General features: G+C 36.5%; 1 protein-coding gene across 3 annotated transcripts in view; it reads right to left on the bottom strand.

The window, feature by feature from the left end:
* The window catches only part of UGGT2 (UDP-glucose glycoprotein glucosyltransferase 2), a 184,716-nt gene that overhangs the window by 124,060 nt on the left and 37,523 nt on the right, over positions 1-23,133 (bottom strand). For all 3 annotated transcript variants that reach the window (XM_070579077.1, XM_070579078.1, XM_070579079.1), the window contains exons 7-10: positions 21,454-21,526; positions 18,575-18,675; positions 11,102-11,201; positions 8,896-8,956 (exon numbers count right to left, since the gene is read on the bottom strand). In XM_070579077.1, the coding sequence (XP_070435178.1) occupies positions 8,896-8,956; positions 11,102-11,201; positions 18,575-18,675; positions 21,454-21,526 (335 nt within the window). The remainder of the gene's footprint in view (positions 1-8,895; positions 8,957-11,101; positions 11,202-18,574; positions 18,676-21,453; positions 21,527-23,133) is intronic.

Raw genomic sequence — 23,133 nt, forward strand, 5'->3', positions numbered from 1 at the left:
TGGTGTGTATGGATTAGATGTTGTGGCAGTGACATACTGCCAGGGTGTTCATGTGCCCAGTCCATGTTCAGTAACACTGCAAGGGACACTCCAAGATTTTCTGACCTTCCAGTCATAACCACCCTCCTCTCCAGGGTTGGCGCTCCAGTTTGTTTAGTTACCTTCCACACACCCCATGCGGTAGTGGCTAACATGGATTACCAGTCCAAACACATTTACCTGAGATTAATAACGTGAGAGCCATTACCATCCTTGTCTTTCAGTGTGTTCCAAAAGAGGCAGCTAAACAAGATGACCACATACAATGTCATGATTATTTAGTTTACTGATTAAACTTAAGGTTTCTTGCTCAGAAGTCAAAGCTTGTTTCAAAATTGTTTCACTGCTAATTTCAAATGATGAGAGGTGGAAAAGGCAACGGCAGCGGGTGGCCCAATAGCCCTGAGCAGGCTGGAGCAGCGGGTGGCCAGCACAGTTACAGAGCAACAGTCCACGACACCAGCCTGTGCGCGTACCCACATGCAGCAGGTCCACATTGCTCTTTTAATTTTTCAGAATATTCTTGGCTATTATTCCTTGCCTATTTTTTCCACACGAATTTTTCGACTCATCTTGTCAAGTTTCAGAAAAAAAGAAACTCTTGGCATTTTTATTAGGTTCTGATTACATTCATAAATTAACTTAGAAGTGATTTCCAGTGTACAGTAACGTAATCGTCAAATACAAGAACACGTGTGTCTTTCAACATGCCCTTATGGAATGCTTAAATTTTTCCTTACATACTTGGTAAGTTTGTTCCTAGATAGTGCTTGTGTTGCTGTTGTAAATGGAGTCTTTTCTTACATTATATCTTCTAACTAGTTGTTAATGGAGCCTATTGATTTCTATGTATTAATTGTGTAACTCATTAGCTTTTGTTGTGGACTAAAGTGTGTCCCCCCTAAACTCAAATGTTGAAGCCCTAACCCGCAGTGTGACTGTACTTGGAGAGGAGGCCTTCAGGGAGGTGACTAAGGTGAAATGAGGCCATAAGGGTGGTGCACCATGTGTGTACAGAGGAAAAGCCATTTGATGACACAGCAAGAAGGTGGCCATCTGTCCATAAGCCAGGAAAAGAGTTCTCATCAGAAACAGATTCTGCCAAATCCACGATGTGGGACTTAGGGCCTCCAGAACCGTGAGAAAATAAGTTTTTATTGTTTAAGCCACCCAGTCTGTGGCAGCCTGAGCAGACTAACACACCTTTCTATCTATAGTTTTTTGTTTTTAGTTGATTCTCTCATACCTCACTTTTTCCCAATTTTTATACTTCTAACATACTTTTCTTGACTAATGTTAACTAATAACTAATACAATGCCCCTAGTATTCTTCTGTTAGTAAGATGCTGGTTTTTAAGCTGAGATAACACAAATACACATGCACACACTTTCAATCACATTAAGGAAGTAGAATCAATTCTCTGATAAAGTGTTTTTTTACAATCAGCAATACGTCTTGAATTTTGTAAAATGTTTTTCACCATCTATGGAGATGATCATACAACTTTACAACTAAGATCTAATCATATTATGATATGAATAGATTTCCTAATGTTGAACCACCCTTGCATTCCTCACATAAACTTAATTTGATTATATTATCCTTTTAATTCTTTAGTTTTACTATTTTTGTCTTCTAATGTATTTTTACCTGTATTAATTTTTTCTGCTTTCTTTTGGTTTTCTTTATTGCTCTTTTACTAACCTTTGCGGTCCTATACTTTTTTTTATTTTTTCATTTTTACTGATGTAAGATTTTGAGGCTTTTCTGTGAACTTTGTTTTACTTCTGTCCCAAAGAGTCTAATACCGTGTGTTTTTAAACGTTATCAACTAATACTTCAATTTTGATATGTATTTTTTCCTTCCACTTAAGAGAACATAAGAGGTTTTAACCTCCAAGTGAACAAGTCCTTTTTTCTGATTTTGTTATTGATTTCTAGTTTGATTGCTCTGAGATAAGAGAATGTTTTTTTCTATTATATCTACTTTCTGGTTTTTTTGCCATTATTACTCCATAAAAACTTGAAAAAAGGCATATTTTCTCTATTATCAGGATACAAAATTTATTATACATCCATAAGACCCTGCTAATGTTGCTTGGTCTCCTGTATCTTTACTTATTTTTTGACTACTTCATCAATTTTAGAGATGTAAATTCTATTTCTCCTTCCATCTCTGGTACTTTATGTTTCATGAATGTTGCTACAGTATTTTGAGACACAGATATTAATAACTGCCATATTTCCATTGTGCCTTAGTATTATAAAGGGCCATTTTTTTGCTCATTAATGTTTTTAGGCCTGAATTTAGCTTGAGGGTATTCAGATTACTACCCTTGCAACACAGTATTTGACTGGTATACTTTCACTATCCTTTAGTTTTTAACATTCCTGAATTACTTTGAGTTTTATTTCTCATGTATTATGTCTGCCCAACGATCCAAACTGAAAAATTTTGCTAACATGTTAGTTAAGCTTATTCACATTTTATTGATATCACAGATACAGTGAGCCTCAACTGTCATTCTTTCATGCTGTATTTACTTTTTCCAGATGTATTTTTTAAATGTCATTTATGAATGGTTTTTCTTTCTCTTCTTTTGCATATTAAGTTCTTTTCACACTAGGGAAGATTTAGACTCTTGTTCCAATAGTTACTACTAAACATGTATTTTCATGTAATACCCTCAGTCATCTCTTTCTTTAAATGATAACTAATGATTCTGTTACAAATAAGAATAAAATTAGCTTTTAACCTCTTCCTGCTGCCTTTCCTCCTCTTGCACAGCTTAATTTTAGTCAATAGTTTTATATTCATTAGTGGTTAACTATGTACTTTTAAATATGTTTAGGCTTCTATTGCTTGACTTTTCAGCTTAATCAAATCCTTTGATTCCCAAGTATTTCCGTTAAGGAAATCAGAAAGTTATTCTGTTTTCTATCTCCCTTCTATTTTTAATAGTAGCAATATTTTGTCATTGTCAGAGTAGGTACTATTTGTCTATTACACTGTCACCCATTCCCCCACCTTCTCTTTAGTTTTAATTGTACACTTAACTACATATTAAATACATTCAATATTGGGGATTGAATGTGTTTTTCTGCCAAAGTTTCTTCAATCAGTTCTTGGTTGGAAGAAATGCCTAAGAAAGTGCTCTCAGGAGCAATATTCCCTGAATTCTTGATGTTCAACATTTTTGTAGCATATATATACATTTCTATCCAAAAGACAGCTTGAAGGACAGCTTTTCTTTCCTTAACCATCTTGTAGGTGGAACTGCACTGTTTCTTGGTATTGAATGTTGTTTTTGAGAAGTCTGATGCCAATCTTATTTTCTTTCCTTAATGATCTTTTTAAATAAATGCATAAATAATTCCCTTTATTTCCTATAAAGTTCAATAGCCTATGTCTTTGTTTTGATCATTCGTGGTTAATTTTCCCAGTTACATAACGCACCCTCTTAATATGTAGATTTAGGTCTTTGATTTCAGAAAATTTTCTACATGTAGCTTTAAGCAGTCGTTCTGTCCATTTGTTTTATTTTTCTATTTCAGGGACTCTAGTATAGGTATGCTGGATTTCCTTTACTTGCCTTTTATTTATCATTTTCTCTTGAATCCTTTCTATTTCTGTTTTTCTTTCTTTGTATTTCTTATTTCTATCCACTACGTCTTCCACTGTGTTTTCCATAAGGTCAGTTCTCCCTTGTGCCACTTGAAATTTTAGTTTTTATTTCTGTAACAGTTTTACCTTTTTTCTTCTTTTTAGTGAGGAAGATTGGCCCAGAGCTAACAATTGTTGCCTATCTTCTTTTTTTCTGCCCAAAGCCCTAGTACATAGTTGTACATCCTAGTTGCAAGTCCTTCTAGCTCTTCCGTGTGGGACGCCACCAGAGCAGGGTTGGATGAGCAGTGTGTAGGTCCAGGCCCTGGATCCGAACTGGCAAACTCTGGGTCACTGAAGCAGAGCATGCAAACCCAACCACTATGCCACCAGGCTGGCTCCTGAAATGGTTTTATCTTTACTTTCTATACCTTTGCAAAGTCCTTCCAGTTCTGGTTTCACATTCTCTTGTTATCTGCGCGTCACCGCCTATTGTCTGTCCATCTTTACTGAGAGTTACAGTATTTTGGTATTGGGCATGGCTTCTCCACTTCAGTAAGTTTTCAAGCACACGTCCAAATGTTATATTACAGGTTTTCTCTGCTTAGTGAGGTTTCTTCATCTACAATGCAGTTTCTCCCTGCTTATACAGTAAGATCTTTAGGTGGATGTAGTAGTTTTACCTTTTGGTTAATCATATTTGAAACACTTGGATTTTCTTGGACCAGATGTTAGCAGGGAAGATTGCTCTGGAGCACAAGGGGCAAAATCAGCTCTCTGCTTCTTGGCTTGAAGTTTCCTTATAGTGATCAACAGTTTAAGTTGGCTCATCTAATGGTCAGTCTTCCTCAGAGTCTCAAATATTACGCTGGTTCGGGGGTTCTGATCACCAGTCACTTTTTTTCTCACTTTGCCACAAGAGGATACTGCCCTTGTCTTTTGGGTGAGCCATCCCCTCTTTTACTAGCCAGGTTTTCTTAAATCTGACACTTTCATACACTCTGCATGACTTCTCTCTCTATCTCCCTCAGCACACGTGCCCTCTCCTGCTTGTTTTAAGTCCTGTCCATACTGTTCCTACTCAGAGTGGAGCTCTCTCTCTGAGGATGAGTATTTGCTGCTGATTTCTGAGACTGTCATTGCAAGGAGCCCCCTGCACCTTTCCATTCTTTCCCTCCTCACCAGTGTAGCTTTACACTTCAGTTATACTGGTGTTGGGCATTTTTCACCACAAATCAACGTTAGAGTTTGTAGGGTTTTGCTTTCTGCCAATTTTGCTAAAAATGTTATTTCATTCTCCTTGTTGCTATGTAGGAGTTTTCCTCATTCTCTTTGTTGCTATGTATGATTTTAAGGAGAATAAATGGGACCCTTTTGAATTGGGCTGCAGTCATATTCCTACTGGAACCAATTGCTATATTCTTAACTGAATAACAAAGTGTCAACTTAGGCCAGCTTTGATCCAAAGTGTGATCTGGCTAAATAAAATGAACTATAACCAGCCTCCCTAGCCCAGTTGATAATAAAATACTAAGTTATGCAAATAATAAAGATGACACTAAAATTTAAAAGATCCAAATAATTACTGAAAAAATGAAGGGATAGAGCAAATACTAGGGTTGAGAGAATTCTGGATAATGTAAATAAAAGATATTTTAAAATGTATATTAGAATAACTTTTTAAAAATAACTTTAATCTTCAACTTGTCATTTTGACTGTTTCTACTATTTCTGCCACCTTACAATTGTATATATAAAATATATTCAAAGATTATTGTAATATATACTCCATAATTAGTTACATTTTACAGAAGAGGTGTGTAGAAGATGACTTTCTCAAAGTTAGTAATAGTACCAGCAAGTGAAGTAGAACTTGCACCTTGTCATTTCCTTGATAGCTATCTTATTCTTCTAGTCCTTCTAAGATTCCTAAAATCACTGTTTGTTTTCATTCTATTTCCAGAATTATTTCTGGATTTCTTTCAAACATAGAGGCTTTTAACAGTTTCAAGAGCATAAGACAAAATATGATTTAACAAATGAAAAAGTAACAAAATTTAATACATTTGATGATTGTTACTGTAACCAAGTTCCTAATATAATGAATCCCAAAATCACAAGTGGCCAAATCTCAGTGGCTTACTATAGGAAACATTTGTTGTTCACATCACATTTTCACAGGTCCAGGTGATCTTCGGCTCTGCTCCAGGGCCTTTTTCATTTCAGGAGCCAGACCAGAAGAGCAGGGACGTGCCTCTTGTGATAGAGAACAGAAGCAAGATTGCAACCAAACCATACAGTTACATTCAAGGCTTCTGCTTGGATATGACATACGTATCTGCTCATTTTATATTAGCTAAGGAAATCACACGGCATCAACCAATGTCAAAGGGGCAGAGAAGGAGACTCTCTGACAGAGAGAAGAGAGTGACTGTGAACAATAACATAATTCATTTCAGTAATTCACATTTTCCATCTGCTAATATATCAACCAAAGAGCTTAAATTTTTTAATAGTCCTTTCCTATGACGTGCTACCTGGTACCTACTAGTAATACCAAACCTTTGGTCATGAAGCACTATAGGAGAAGTAACCTCGTCTCCCTCACTGTTCTACCTAGCTGCTGTCCACCTCTTGAATCATCTTCTGCCTTCCTAGTGAGAAATGAGACCACCTATGTCAATACACCTCAACCAATGCGACTGAGAACTGGGATCACCTGGGCCAACAACTCTCAACTATTACAGGAAATTCTTGTCCAGGAAGACAAAGCTATAAATGAATAAAGAACCATTTGCTTCAGGAAATTCTTGCAAGCCAATTTTTCCAGGCAAATCTGTAACACTCTGATTTACAAATCTGGACAGTTAAGGCAAACAGCTTGCTTAGCCGACAAGTCTGCTCATCAAAACCATCAATTTGTGTTCACCGATCCTAAACTACTGTGTGACAAACTCCACCCAATCTCAAACAATTCCTCACCTTGAAAGACCCAACTTAAAACCAACTGAACAGAGACCTCAGAACCCAAGAAATACTCTACCCTAACATCCTCCTCCTGAGACTCTAACAAGGTTCTAGCAAGGTGCTGTTCTCCCTGACTGGCGTTTACTACACTGGGCTCTGCTTATCAACAGGTTTCCCTGGGATTTTTTGGGGGGAGCTGACAGTCTACACCAGACTCCCCCTACCCACCTGGTTTTATTTAAATACATCTCTCTAGCATTTTGTATGTTGTTCTTCTGGAAACAGGAGTCATCAAAGAATTTTTGGAAAATAGGTGACTAGGTCAAATTTCTTAGTCTTCTCAAATATCTTTGTTTTCCAATCATCACCTGGCAAGGTGTTTGGCACTTGAACAAATTCAAAATACTTAAGTTGTTCTGAAATGAACTGTACATCAGGGCACAAATTCTGGCTCTGTCTTGTACCAATTCAGTGACCCAGAAAAAATCACTGGATCTCAGTTTATACATTGGGCTATTAATAACTGCTACAATATATACAACATCTCAAAACTACACATTGCTAAACATAAAGTGTATTTTAGATAACATTTAAACATTCAAAAGTTTTCAATTCAACAAATATTTCTGAGGGAACGCTGTGTGCCAGGGACTGCACTCATTCAAGGCCCTAGATTCAGAGTTTCCTGATTTACTCATTTCTACCAACTGCCACTTCCCCTCTACTTCAGCAACTAGCTCTGGTTGTCACTCCAGGATTATGTTATCACACTGGTCTACCTTTGAATTGATCCCATTTGGTGATTTGGATCTTCAGTCCTTCCAATTATCTCTTTTATTCCTTCCATATCTCCTCTTTAACCTAATGAAAGCCTCCAGCCTCTGGACCCAAAATCATCACATAGAGCAAAGCTCTGACGATCAAGACCACCCTCTTGGACTAGTAAATGAACAAAAAATAAATTTGATTGTGTGAAGCCACTAATACTCTGGCATTCCTTTCTTTTTCCTTTTTCTTTCCCATCCTCTCTTCCTTTCTTATTGTAGGTGGCATTATTCAAACAAATAAACACAGGAGCTCTTACAAGAGAACAATCCATTCAGCTTGAAGAATGGTAAGAGCAATTAGGACAATTACAGAAAGGAGCAATACCAGAAACTCAGTTTTGAAGGATAAACGAGAATTTGTCAGGTGGTCAATGGGGTAAAGAACATCCCAGTTAGGGATGATGAGTTATGATTCCTAATACTCATGCTCCAATGAACCAGGCATCTGCTTCATTATCATCATTGTAGTTGTCTGTCATCATCAAACCAGCTGACAGTTATTGAGAGCTTACTCTGTCTCAGTGTGACAGGCACTCTTGGCTGGCTAACGTACCACCATCCCTAACGTACCACCATCCCTAACCTACTTCTCCACTTGCCTCAATTACTAGAAAAGTAAACACTAACTTTCTGGTCTCCCTTGCAGCTAGAGATGGCCACTTTACAAAACTGTGGCCAATGAAATGAAAGTCAAACTTCACTGACGTGTTCCAGGAAGGCTTAAGTGAGGATGAATGTGGTTGATACCTTCTTCCTGCCTCTTTCTGCTCTGAATACAGATAAGAGTCTGGAGCTGGTAGTCATCTTGCGACCATAAAAGAAAAGAACCATATCTGCAGCCACCTACTTTGAGACTTCTGTTTATGTGAGAAAAAATAAACTCCTACTGATTAGGGCCCTGGGTATGTGGTACTATTTAACTTTTAAAGCCAAACCAGTCTGATGTGATAAAGCCAGGCAGTGTTCTAAGCACTTCACAAGTATTAACACCATTAGGATCATTTGGGGTTTCAAGGTAATTTAAGAGACCATTTGGGAGAATTTTATCAAATTACTGATCAATTGTGTCCTGTAAGCTATAGGATTTTAGTAATGCTCCAGCAGTGTAAACTTGACTTGGTCCTCACAAGCTTCTAGGCAAAACTAACTACGAGAAACAGAACAGTTAACTCATAGCCTTTATTCTTTATTCTATGAAGAAAACCATACCATGTGGTCAAAAGGTCTGGAGTAGAGAGTGGAGGAGGTTAAGTAGGACATGCGTCAGGAAAGCCTGGCTGGAATCACAGACTGCATGCCACACAAAGGAGACAACACAAAAATGAAAAAAGCTCAACTGTCTTAATAACCAAAAAGGACAAATTAACATTTTCTTTTTTGTATGAAAATTATACATCCAAAGTCTGAAATAGTGATATTAGTGCAACAAATTTTTTTAAAGAGGAATTCAAACAAACCTTTTGATTTTTCTGTATTTCTTCTCTCATATGTTGATTTACAGCAATTCTGGTCAGAGATCTGGGAAAATATTGATATGATTCATTCCTCCTTAGATGTTTAGGACTAATCTATAATTCACTGTAATGTAACACTTTCATGACTGAAAAGTGTACATTCTCACATAGCCGATTTGCCAAGTGGTACGATGGCTTTCCTTTGATTCAGGTGGAATAGAGATTGTCAAAAGTTCATGTGCACTAATTGTATGCAAAAATATTGTCAGAGCTTGTTTACTACTAGATGGTACTCATTTTTCAAAAGCATTTGATTGAAAATGCTATTCTGCGTTGTTTTGCCCACAAAGGAAATCTTTGTATGAAATTACCAACATCATCATATGCGTCAATGCAAACAGGCAATTTTCAGAATATTTGTACATAAAGAATGTTGCTTAACCTGGGATCTTTACATGAGTATATAAGTTCTAAAATACTGGTAATAGTGACTGCACATATTCATTCTTGAAGAGCTTATAACTCCTTTATAATTTGAAGGTAGAGCAGAAATGGTTTTTACTAAGCCTATTAACTGCATTTGACTTGAAAACTCCTCTAAGATGGCTTAGTTATATATATATACGCCAATTTTATACACAGATGAAAATGACTTAAAAATTAAGATTGTTAATTCAAAGTTACGCCTTAAGTAAAACTCAAGCAGAAAGGTATATCTTAAACCAATGTACAATAACTGTGTACTATCTCTGAAAATTTGGCAGCATTGGGGAAAAATTACAACTGAAAATTTGACAATACACATTTTTCATTTGTTTAGCAAATATTTCAACAGTTACTGATTGTCTACTGAATGGCTTTAGACATATGCTCAAGCCTACAATTTAGCCATTAAGCAGTGTTAGCATAGTTTGCAAAATTTTTTTAATGACCAACCACAAATTAAGATCAGAGTTTAGCAGCAGAACCCCTGAATAGTTGTACTGACTTACAGACAAAAGAGCAAATCAACAGTCTTCTTAAAACTAAAATTATTTTACTTTATTTGTATTTGATCTAGTGATTTCAAAAGCTACTGTTACTTAACGGCAGTGTGGGTAAACATACACATTTACACTCACAGATACATATTTCATGTTTTAGTATTTAAACGCTGACTTCTCAAATTCTTGACCGGGTAAACAAAAATTGACTGAAAAGAGTCATATTAACATACTCATTCTTAATCTGTAAATAAGGTGACAACTTCTTTATTTTCAGAGTACTATTAAAAGGTTCTTGGTATCTTGTGGCCAATTAGGTACTATTTGTTTTACAGAAGTAAAGAAGTCCTAGCTTTAAGATTCACTAATTTATACTGTGGATGAATGTACAAAATAGTGTTTGAGACAAGAGAGGCCTCGTAATCATCCACTGCTTCTGGAAGGGTGCTGAGAGCACAAGGATGCTCTGCAATCCCTCTCGATAAAACGCTGCTGTCGCACTTGTCACTGCGGTATGTCTTCAAAATAAGCTAACTTACTGGTTGCTTGTAAGTTTACATTCTGTCATTCCTAACCAGAATACAAAAGCATCAACATTTTGTTATTTTGTAAATCCTTATAATACCTGGTACCCTGAATTGTATGTTCTGGTTACTTTTAGATATGCAAATGTATTATCTACTGAACTGGCAGATGTGTTTACTGTAACATCTGTATTTCCGGAAGCAATTCAATTAGATATCCAATTGGCAAAAAAGTATTCCAGAAAATATTCCATACAATTAAGCCATTACTAATTGTTTGGAACCTGAAAGGGCAAGAACATGATTTGCCATACTTTGGTCTATTAAGGATAATACTTTTCTTCATCTTCCATAGAGGAAAGAGAAAAATGCTCCTTTATTATTTATTGTTTAAACAAGTTTTTTCTTGGATTACCATGTCTCACTGTTTATGTTTAAATAATTTTTAAAATAAATTACTTTTCCATTCTATTGGCCTCTAATTCAAGTTCTATTTTGTAGTATATACACCCGTGTGCACAAGTCACTATTCTGCTCTAGTAAAAAAACCAACATACATAATGAAGAAGGGCCCTGATTTCATAAACACTATATATACTAGAATTAATTGACATCATTATGTTAAATGAAATAGCTATTTTCATAAAATTTATTTAATGGAAAGAGTTCTGGCTATAATCAAACCAATTAACTTTAGTATACCTGGCTTTTAGGGGGAAGTTCTGCGAGATGTCTTTCATTAATTTTATGGCATCATAAACTGGAGTGGACATTATTTGAGAAGCTGCTTGAAAACTAAGATCTGTAAGAAAAAAATATCATTAAGGAAGTTATTATAATGTCGGAACTTTATAGACATGTTCATGTAATTTATATAATTTACTCAACCCCTCTTGCCATAATATTCATATACAGACACGATAACATTCTTACTCTTATATTTAGCATTTTTCAAAAGTTTTAAATGGAAAGCTTTCACTTACATCCAATTAAGGTAAGCTTTCCATTTTTATGAATGAGAAACTATCATTTAACACCTATTATTTGTTTTCCAAAAATTACAGTTTAACTTCAAAAAGATGTATATATATATATAAATAAATATAAAAAGAAATGCTGATGCAAAACTATTTTTCTATACTCAGGTTAAATAAAACATGCAACAAGAAGCTTTAATAAAAAGAATAACAGGGGGCGGAGCAAAATGGCAGGCTGAGCTGACCTGGGATTCTCTCCCCTCCAAAATACAACAAAGAATTGGAAAAACTGAATTTCAGAGAATGAATCTAATGTCACCACATTAGAGACCTACAATACCAAGAAGGCGGAGATCATAAACCTAGCTTTACACCTTCGGAGGCGATGGAACGGTAGGAGAGAACGTCGCTCCCTCCCCTAGAGTCTGCGATCGCTGCTGCGCAGGTTGGGAAGGAGCGGGGGAGGGGCAACGCGACCGGGGATCATCCAGGACTCCTGCTGCTGATTCAGTGGAGATCCGCTGACCGGGGGAAGCTTCCGTGCTCGGGGACCCCATAAACCCAGGGCCTCGGGAGACCAGAGAACAGAACTGATCTGAATCCAGATCGGAGTGCGAGAATAGCAGCCCCTCCCTCCCGGCAAAGCCAGTGGATGCAGCCATCTTGCCCCAAGGCAGAGAGCTCAGGACACACAGCTCTTGACCCCCATCTAGTGGCAACAGGCTGTAACTGCAACCGAATTCTACCACCATGTGAAAAAACCGCTCCTCTACCATCCAGCAATTTATAAAAGCCCCAGACCAGAAGGAAAACAATAAAAACATAGAATTAAGTCCTGAGGACTTGGAATTAGGTAAACTAAGTGATAATAAGTTCAGAGCAGCTATAATAAAAAAACTCAATGAGGTAGAGAGAAAGATAGAGGAATAAGCCAATGAGTTCTGGAGTTACTTCACAAAAGAGATTGAAATCATAAAGAAGAATCAAACAGAATTACTAGAGATGAAAAACACAATGGACCAGATAAAACAGAACATGGATTCCCTGAATGCCCGTGTAGACACCAGAGAAGAGCAAATTAACATAATTGAAGATAGACAGGCTGAATGGCTCCAGACAGAGGAAGAAAGAGAACTAAGAATTAAAAAAAAACAAGGAAAATCCCGAAGAGACAGTGGATTCAATGAGGAGTAAGAACTTAAGGATCATAGGAATTCCTGAGAACGTGGAAAAGGAAAATGGGGCAGAAAGTGTGCTTAACGAAATTATTGAAGAGAACTTCCCAAATCTAGGGATTGACGGAGAAATGTGTGTAGAGGAAGCTTTCAGATCTCCTAGATTTGTCAATGTAAAAAGACCTACTGCAAGGCACATAGTAGTACAATTGGCAAGAAGGAAAGATAAAGAGAGAATACTCAGGGAAGTAAAAAAAAAGGCAGAGAATAACCTACAAAGGAGCCCCTATCAGACTTTCAGCAGATTTCTCTACAGAAACCTCACAAGCTAGGAGAGAATGGAGTGACATATTCAAAGCTTTAAAAGATAAAAATCTTCAGCCAAGAATACTCTATCCGGCAAGAATTTCCTTCAGATATGAGGGATAAACTAAATCTTTTCCAGACAAACAAAAGTTAAGGGAATTTGTAACTAAAAGCCCTCCACTACAAGAAATCCTCAAAAAGGCTCTCATACCTGAAAAAAGAAAAAAGAAAGAAAGGGGTCACAATCCACAGACTAGGGAGACCGACGGATAGAACCAGAACAGGATAGCAAATATTCAATTATAGCATTAGGGTAAAGGTAAGGAAACCACCAAAACAAGGGCGATCTTATCACTCTAATACAAATTCATAACACGAGTTGGAATAAGACATGAAAATAATTATTTAGGAGGGGAAGAGCAAAGGGTCTAAATCAGTCTAGGCCAAGTAAGTAAGAGACCACCAGAGAATAAACTATATTATACACGAGATTCTAAATACAAACTTCAGGATAGACACTAAAATAAAATACAGAACAGAGTCACAAATCATAAATAAGGAAAAATCTAAGAAACCCAGCATAAGAAAGTGCAGTATTAAAAGGGTAGTCTAAAGCACACAGGAAAAGAAATGCAGGAAAACAAGATAATGAGTGACAGATTGTCAGCATTAAGTCCACATGCATCAATAATCACTCTCAATGTAAATGGATTGAACTCTCCAATAAAAAGACACAGAGTGGCAAATGGATTAAAGAACAAGATCCAACAATTTGTTGCCTCCAAGAAACACAACTCAGCCCCAAGAACAAACACAGGCTCAGGGTGGAGGGGTGGAGGACAATACTTCAAGCAAATAGCAAGGAAAAAAAAGGCAGGTGTTGCAATTCTCATATGAGACCAAGTGGATTTCAAAATAGGACAGGTAAAGAGAGACACAGAGGAACAATATATAATGATCAAAGGGACACTTCATCAAGAAGAAATAACGCTTATAAATATCTATGCACCCAACACAGGAGCACAAAGATTCATAAAGCAACTATTAACAGACCTAAAGGAAGATGTTAAAAACAACACAATAATAGTAGGGGACCTCAACACCCCACTCACATCAATGGACAGATCATCCAGACAGAAAATCAACAAGGAAATAGTGGAGCTGAATGAAAAACTAAAACAATTGGACTTAATAGACATATATAGATCACTCCACCCTGAAGGAGCTGAATACCCATTCTTCTCAAGTGCACATGGGACATTCTCAAGGATAGACCATATGTTGGGAAACAAGGCAAGCCTCTACAAATTTAAAAAAATTGAAATAATAACAAGCATCTTCTCTGATCATAGTGCTATAAGGCTAGAAATTAATTACAAGAAAAAAGCTGAGAAAGACACAAAGATGTGGAGACTAAACAACACACTACTGAACAAGCAATGGATCACTGAAGAAATTAAAGAAGAAATCAAAAAATACCTGGAAACAAATGAAAATGATAGCATGCTATACCAACTCATATGGGATACAGCAAAAGCTGTATTAAGAGGAAAATTCATCGCAATACAGGCATATCTTAACAAACAAGAAAAATCCCAAATAAGCAATCTTAAACTACACCTAACTGAATTAGAGAAAGAAGAACAAAGCCCAAAGTCAGCAGGAGAGAAATAATAAAAATCAGAGCAGAAATAAATACTATTGAAACGAAAAAGGCAGTAGAAAGGATCAATGAAACAAAGAGCTGGTTTTTTGAGAAGATAAATAAAATTGACAAACCACTAGCCAGACTTACAAAGAAAAAAAGGGAGAAAGCACAAATAAACAAAATCAGAAATGGCAGAGGAGAAATAACAACAGACTCTGCAGAAATACAACGGATTATAAGAGAATACTACGAAAAACTATATGCCAACAGAATGGATAACCTAGAGGAAATGGATAAGTTCTTGGACTCCTACAATCTCCCAAAGCTCACTCAAGAAGAGGCAGACAATTTGAACAGACCAATTACAAGGAAAGAGATTGAAACAGCAATCAAAAACATCCCAAAGAATAAAACCCCAGGACCAGATGGCTTTCCTGGGGAATTCTACCAAACTTTCAGAGAGGATTTAATACCTATCCTTTTCAAGCTATTCCAAAAAATTAGGGAAGATGGAACACTTCCTAACACATTCTATGAGGCCAACATCATGCTGATACCAAAACCTGACGAGGACACCACGAAAAAAAGAGAACTACAGGCCAATATCACAGAGGAACATAGATGCAAAAATTCTAAACAAAATTTTGGCAACCAGAATTCAGCAATTCATCAAAAGGATCATACATCATGATCAGGTGGGATTCATACCAGGGACACAGGGATGGTTCAACATCTGCAAATCAATCAACATGATACACCACATCAACAAACTGAGGAATAAAAACCACACGATCATCTCAATAGATGCAGAGAAAGCATTTGACAAGATCCAACAGCCATTTATGATAAAAACTCTGAAGAAAATGGGCACAGAAGGAAACTACCTCAACATAATAAAGGCCATATATGACAAACCCATAGCCAACATCATACTCAATGGGCAAAAACTGAACACCATCCCCCTGAAAACAGGAATGAGACAAGGAGTGCTGGGGGCTGGAAACGTGCTGGGATATATTGAGGAAATTCTGTTTACAGTTACTCTGCTAGAAAGTGATATAGAGCTGAAGTTGGAACCCTGGTCTGTTAGATTCTACCATCCCACGGAGACTACCCTAAGAACATCTTTTTCTAAGCTTTGACTCCAAGTTGATCCACCACTTCACACTGAGAATATGGAAACAAAACTAGCCTTGTCACTGCAGACTGGTTGTTTTACTAGTATTTGCTAAGCTAAGATTCCACCTTTAGTGAAATGTTAAAGAGAAACAGTATGCTTCACTATTAGGTAATGAAAGAATTCAGTTTTAAAATCTTTTCTGACTCTTGACAAAGTAATGAGACTAATGCAATCAGTCAAGGTATGAAAACAACCTGGGGCCGGCTCCGTGGCCGAGTAGTTAAGTTCGCGCGCTCCGCTGTGGCGGCCTAGGGTTCGGATCCTGGGCGCGGACATGGCACCGCTCGTCAGGCCACATTGAGGTGGCGTCCCACATCCCACAACTAGAAGGACCTGCAACTAAGATATACAACTATGTACAGGGGGGTTTGAGGAGATAAAGCAGAAAAAAAAAAGATTGGCAACATTTGTTAGCTCAGGTGCCAATCTTTAAAAGAAAAAAAAAGAAAACAACCTACGGGTCTGTTGACAGATGATGGATAAAGAAAAGAATATTATTCAGTCTCAAAAAAGGAGATCCCGCTATTTGAGACATCACTTTTTTTTTCCCCTTCTTCTGCCCAAAGCCCCAGTACATAGTTGTATATTCTAGTTGTAGGTCCTTCCAGTTCTGCTATGTGAGACGCCACCTCAGCATGGCTTGATGAGTGGTACTAGGTCCACACCCAGGATCCAAACCGGTGAAACCCTGGGTTGCCAAAGCAGAGTGCATGAACTTAACCACTCTGCCATGGGGCCAGGTCCAATTAAACAGCATTTCTTGAGGAAGCCTTCCCTTTCTATTTCCTTCCCTCCCCGCCACCCCAACAGGTTCAGATCTTCCTGGCATGTACCCTTCATACACCATGTACTTTCCTCTGCAGCATTTACAATGGTAATTTTTACACTGTTCTTTTCTTTTTAATGTTCTACCTCGTATTTTCGTTATTTGGAATCAGGACATGTCCCCACTATTAGATGTTTAGCTCTAAACACTGGTTTTTAAAATTATTTATGTTTATCTAAGACCCTTAGAAGAAACAACGTATCTGTTTTAGCTCATCATTTCATCTTCAGAATCTAGTATTTTTCAAAATGTCAGGTGGAACCCATTTAGTAGTGAAATCAGATTAATAGGAAATACATTTTCTAATGAAATAGGGTAGAATAAAAAAAGTTTTGCCAGAGTGAATAAAATGTAGTAAACATAAATACTGTATGCTGAAGCTTTTGGTTTTGAGCATATCTATGTATTCACATATTATGCACAGTATGGGTCTTGATAACAAAATATACTTCCTACTGTAGGTCTCAAGCAAAAATTATAAAACTAAGGCTATAGGGACATGACTGACACCTAGCAGACATTCAATAAATATTTGTTGAATCAATCAAAACAAAAAGTACTGATCACTTTCTCTTTCTTGAAAATCTATTTCCTTCAGCTTCCACAACGCACTCTTCCATTTCTTACCTTTCCACCGTGTCTTCTTTACGGCTCTACTTTCCACACGTGGCCGAGCACCACAGCACTCTGCCCCGTGCACCGACTCGGTCACTCTACCACTTCAGTTAGCACCCTCTCCTCTTACAACCTTTATGCTAAGATTTTCAGCTTTGTAAATCCTCTCCTTTTGGCTTAAGGACTTTACATTCACTCCACCACTGGACCTCGTCATCTGGATGTGTCACAATCAGTTTAAGTCAATCTTTTTAATGCTGGTCTCATTATTTCTGGGGCCCATATTCAACCTTAAAACGACCTGACACGTTTTATATTATCTCTACTTAGGGTCAAAGCTGGAAATCTTGAAGTCATCTTTGATTCCTTTTATCTCCTAAATATTTGCCAAATCCAGCCTTCTCTTCTACGCCTTCTACCACATAGTTCAAACTCTCATGACGTTATTTCAATGATGTCTTAACTAATTTTCCTGTTTCCAGTCCATTCAAATATATCTTACACAGACACTAAAGAAGTTAATTAAAACTAAGCTGGCTATCTTTGATCTCTGTTTACAAGCCTTCAAAAGCACCCTATCACTTACAATTTTCTAAATTATGAGTCCCTTTGAGAACATTTTGAAGAAAAGGTAGATTGCTGCTTGCCTCCACACGGAGGAGTTGGGGAGAAATAGGGTATGACTGTTAATGGGTATGTTAGTTTCCTTCTGGGGTGATGAAAATACTCTAAAATTGACTGCAGTTACAGTTAAAGAATTCTGAAAATATACTAAAATTCATTGAATGGTACACTTTAAGTGGGTATCTTGTATAATATGTCAATTATATTTCAATAAGCTGCTACATTAAAAAAAAGTTGATGAGATGGGACAAAAGTTACGGATTACCCAAAAAATGACGTTTCCATGACCTATTAAAAATTAAAAATAATAAAAAAGAAAATTACAAACTGAAAAGGACTTAAGAGTTTAATTCAAACCAAATTTTGGTCACAAAATATTTGCCTATAGGATGTTAGCACAGAAGCTAAGTTAACATTGAAACCTGCAATGGTCTATTAAGATCAAAATTTTAAAGAGAAGAAAACTAAGGTTTAGTCCTGATTTCTCCCGACCTACTACTCAGGATTTTTAACCAGTGTTATAGATTCTCTGAAATGTGATTTAATACTTGAGATGAACGTCTAAGATAAATCATGTATACTTTAAAAATGATTAGATAATATATAACTATCCTTCATATAATTTTAAGTCTTACAAAAATATGATGTGTTTGATGGATAACCTTTTAATTAAATATATTTCCACAAAAAGTAATGTAATAACATATTATTCACATTAATAATTATTTTGTCTATGAAATAAGTTATATCATGTTATATAAAAGCTTAACAAAACAGAGATCAGTTATCAAAATGCTGTGTTAAAGTAGACCAAAATACTATACCTTGTAGTTCCCACACTTTCAAAGGAATCATTTCTTTATTACTCTCAATCAGGTATTTTTGGAATGCGGTCAGATTATCTCTAAGATGTGAATATCTCTCTCTGCATTAGAATATTAAGTAATGTTAATTATTATCACCTAATACAAATCATTATACAAGCAGTATATTTTTTAAATTGACTCTTCCAAATAGACACAAACTAAGATAATAATAAACTGCGATGCAGCTACATCCACAGAACTTAAAAATGATGAGGGAGATATATGTCTACTTTTGGTCAATATATAAAACCAAACCAAACCAAACCAAACCAAAATCTAGAGGGATGTACTCTCAATTGTTAACATGCTAACGTTACCTATAAGGAATCCAAGCACGAGGGCAGAATTATTAGTTTTTACGTTACATACTTTTTATTTTAAAATTTTATAAATTAGAAGTACTGCTTTCATAATTTAAAACAAAAGCTATTTTATAATGAAAGACATTGATGCTTCTATACAATCTTAGAATTTACTCTATTTCTGAAAAGTTCCAACTTGGAAACTTATAAGAACCTTAAATAAGGTCAATTTTGCCTAATGTTAAAACACATCTAGACATCTTTTAGAGAGTGCCAAATATTAATGTACTAGAATGACATTTTACTGTACATATAATCTAAATAATCTTCTTTCTTCTCTCTTGAAATCAAAGTATAGTGCCATTTCAGATTTAAAAAGACAGAATTCTTGGGACTGGCCCAGTGGTGTCATGGTTAAGTTCACACACTCCGTTTCGGCAGCCTGGGGTTCACGGGTTCAGATCCCAGGTGCAAACCTATATACTACTCATCAAGCCATGCTGTGGTGGCTTCCCACTTACAAAATAGAGGAAAATTGCCACAGACGTTAGCTCAGTGACCACCTTCCTCAAGAAAAGAGAGGAAGATTGGCAAGAGACGTTAGCTCAGGGACAGTCTTCCTCATGAAAATAAATAAATAAATAGAATTCTTTTGTGAAAAATCTTATCTAGCCAGCAGAAAAACTTATAAAACACATATTTTCAACAGCAAAGAGAAGATTTTAAAAAGTGAAATGAAAAATAAATACACAGAACATACACACAGAAATGCATTAATCTTGTATTTAACAATAAATACATACTCTACTCAATATCCTGCAATTTTATTACAACATGGGACCACATTTTGAAAATCAATCAAGACTATAACTGCTCATATAGTAAAAAAGCAATAGAATTTCTTCCAAAAAGAAGTTCACTATGAATTAAATTGACTTCTCCTTTCTCAATATTTTACATTACAGAGTAATGTAAAATACTTACATTAAGTTACATTACATTAAGTTTATAAGAGCTATTATATTGCTTTTCATATTTAATCAAAAGCTTAATGATAATTTTTTCTGCTAAAATTATTTATGTAATGCAGGTAAAAATACATTATTCATACAATACCTCAAAGCAAAGAGTTTTTGCCTAAATCAATTGAGTAATTGTATAAAAACTAACTTTGAGTATTTCCTCCTTTAAAAAACTAACATTCTAGGGTTCCAAAGGCTTTTTGGATGAGTAATTTATTCCCATAAAAAGTTATGTTTAAAACAGAATAAGGGGGCCAGCCCCGTGGCCGAGTGGTTTAGTTCACACACTCTGCTTCAGCGGCCTGGGGTTTCGCCAGTTCAGATGCTAGGCACGGACACGGCACTGCTCAACAGGCCATGCTGAGGCCACGTCCCACATAGCACAACCAGAGGCACTCACAACTAGAATATACAACTACATACTGGGGCCTTGGGGGAGAAGGGAAAAAAAAAAAGATGACTGGCAACAGTTGCTAGCTCAGGTGCCAATCTTTAAGGCAAAAAAAAAAAAAAAAAAAAGACGGGGGAGAAGAAATTGGCTTAAAAAAAATAATAAATAAATAAAACTACAGATTCCAAGTTGTTGCAACACAACTGAAAATGCAATAAAAATGTATTGTTATCCACTAAATAAAAACTTTACTTAGAATAAATCTGTGTGCATGATGCATTAACTTTTTAAGCCCACTAATGTGCCGCTTGGCCAAAATACTTTAGGAATAAAACTCAATCATCAGCATAAAGTAGCAGAGTCTCCAAAGATGCTCCCCTCACTCTGTACCCTTATCTACTCACCAGGAGACCTGACCTTAGCGACCTTTATAAATACTTGTAATACTGAATAAGAGCTAAAAATATTAATAGAAACAGTCTTTTACTTTGAATTAATTTAGTCTTTGTAATGGAATGGCAAACTTTCCCTTCTTGTAAATAAAGGAAAGCACACACAAAACTCTAATGATCTCTTTTCATGAGTATTCAGAGAGCACTCACCATCCTATTCCTTGTCTTCAACCAGTGACGCAGGAAAAAAAAAAGGGGCACAACTTTAATTTTTGAAAGGTTACTTATACAAGTATATGAAATTAAGACCAGATGCTAAAAGGTTTCTAATATAGTAACCTGTGGCACAGAAATTTAAGTAAATAAATATCTTATCTTCTTTTGAGGCATAAAAATTTTGATTTTTTCATGCTAAAGATCCAATATTAACCATGATTTCTGTAACTGATTAGATCTGTAACAGAATCTATAAAGTTTTGTTTTAGTTTTTTGCCAGAGATAACTTTGATCATTTTCAATTCCTTTTTTCTAATCATACTCATCATCTTGTGGAACTAGTGACTATTTTCAATTTTGTGCTTTTTGCAGTAACTGTGACTTACTTTTGTAATAAAAACAACATATATATTTTAAAAATGAGAAACATATACCTTCACAGCATATTGGATTAATTCCTTTAAGGATAAACTTAAGAGTACAGTAATAAAATTTTATTTCCATTCAGACCTACTTTAGTTTCCCAAAGAGAAATCCCTGAACTTCTTTTGTTTCAACCTCATCTTCTACGGAGGCATTAGTCACAGCTGTATTTTGGAAACAAAAACAAGACAAAAACATTTTTAGACTGGGAAAGGAATACACGATCAAAAATTAGAGCTCAAAATGAAATCAAAGTCCATGTGGCTTGCCTTGTTTTTCCTTCATATATCAGCTTAATGACACATGCATGTACACACGCCGTATTCCTGAGTATGCTTTCTCTTTTTAAACGGGCTTGAGCATTAAATATTTAACAACCATAATAAAGGCTCTATAGACAATTTCCTAGTCAAGTTCTATTTTATAATCAGAATGATAAACCACAAGGCCTGCAACCAATATTGGGTTCAGCTCTTACGGCAGGCAAGAGATCCACACCCTAACAAATATTTTGAAAACAAAATATTTTCAACACCTTTAAAGATAATCAAGAAATCTTCAGAAAGACACAAAACTCATGGCCTCAAAGAATAAGGACAGAATAGTTTATATTCATTTTCCTTCCCTTTCCCTTTTCCTTTACTTATCAAATAACTATACATACAGTGCGGTGAGTGGTCTAGGCAAAGGGTACTTTGGGACTGTAAGAATCTGTGGCCTCCTAGAGCCTGGGCTGCTCTCCCTCAGACTGCACCAGAGCTCATCAAGTCTCCTTCTCGCCTCTCTTCCTGCCCTCCTGCAGATCTGACCTCTAAGACCACAACTGAAACCCAGGGTGCTGTGATCTCGTCTTCCTTTTCCTCCCTTTCATTCATCCCTCAGGCACACATTCACTTACTGCCTTCTATGACGCCTGATGCCTGCCGGGATCAACACCAGAAAGAGAGGAGAAACAGACACAAACTCCACTTGGTGGAAAAGGAGAGAGACAGCAGACAATTTTCATAGAGTGTGTGAAACTTTTCTGAAAGAAAGCACACAATGCATGGGATATAGAAAAGGGAAAACCATCCTCTGACAGAGCAGGAAGACAGGCAGCCATCTCAGAGGTACTGACTGATATACATGTCATGAGGAGGCCTTAGAGGAAATGAAAGAGTAGGGAGGAGGAAGAAGGTCTCAGGCAGAAGGAACAGCATACACTAAAGAGATGAAAGTACTCTACAGAGGTCATAAAGACTTAGCATGGAGCCAAACATGGAGGTAACCAGAGAAGGGAAAATTATTCTGGATAGTAGTTTACTGTTGCAGGACCAGAGGGTACAAATAAGAGAGGGCTGAGGGAGAGTGATAAGGTGGAAAGAGGGCAGAGTGTGAAAAGCTTTCTTTGCTACTTAGTGGCTACTAAGGGATTTTAACAGTGAAGTCACAAAGTTGGATTTTCATCCTAAGAAGTTCAGTCTGAAAGTATGCATTTAGTATATAGAACTAGAGACAGATAATTGGTTTGCAGATAACAAATCTAACCAATTTACCTTATCTAAAACAAACAATTCACAGGCCTCTCTCATCCCAAAAAAAAAAACCCAACACCACAACATCATCATCCTAACTTCATTATATATAAATAGCGGAGACAAAGCTTCCTAAGGCAGTATGTTACCAATGCATTTCAGGTTTACTGAGGTCCTGATCCCCTTAGACAGCTGACCTCCCACTCAGGGCTGGCTGGGCGCATCATGAGCCATTCTGAGCTCCTGGGCCAGCCACC

The sequence above is a fragment of the Equus przewalskii genome, chromosome 16 (genome assembly GCF_037783145.1).
Source record: "Equus przewalskii isolate Varuska chromosome 16, EquPr2, whole genome shotgun sequence".
Lineage (NCBI taxonomy): Eukaryota > Metazoa > Chordata > Mammalia > Perissodactyla > Equidae > Equus > Equus przewalskii.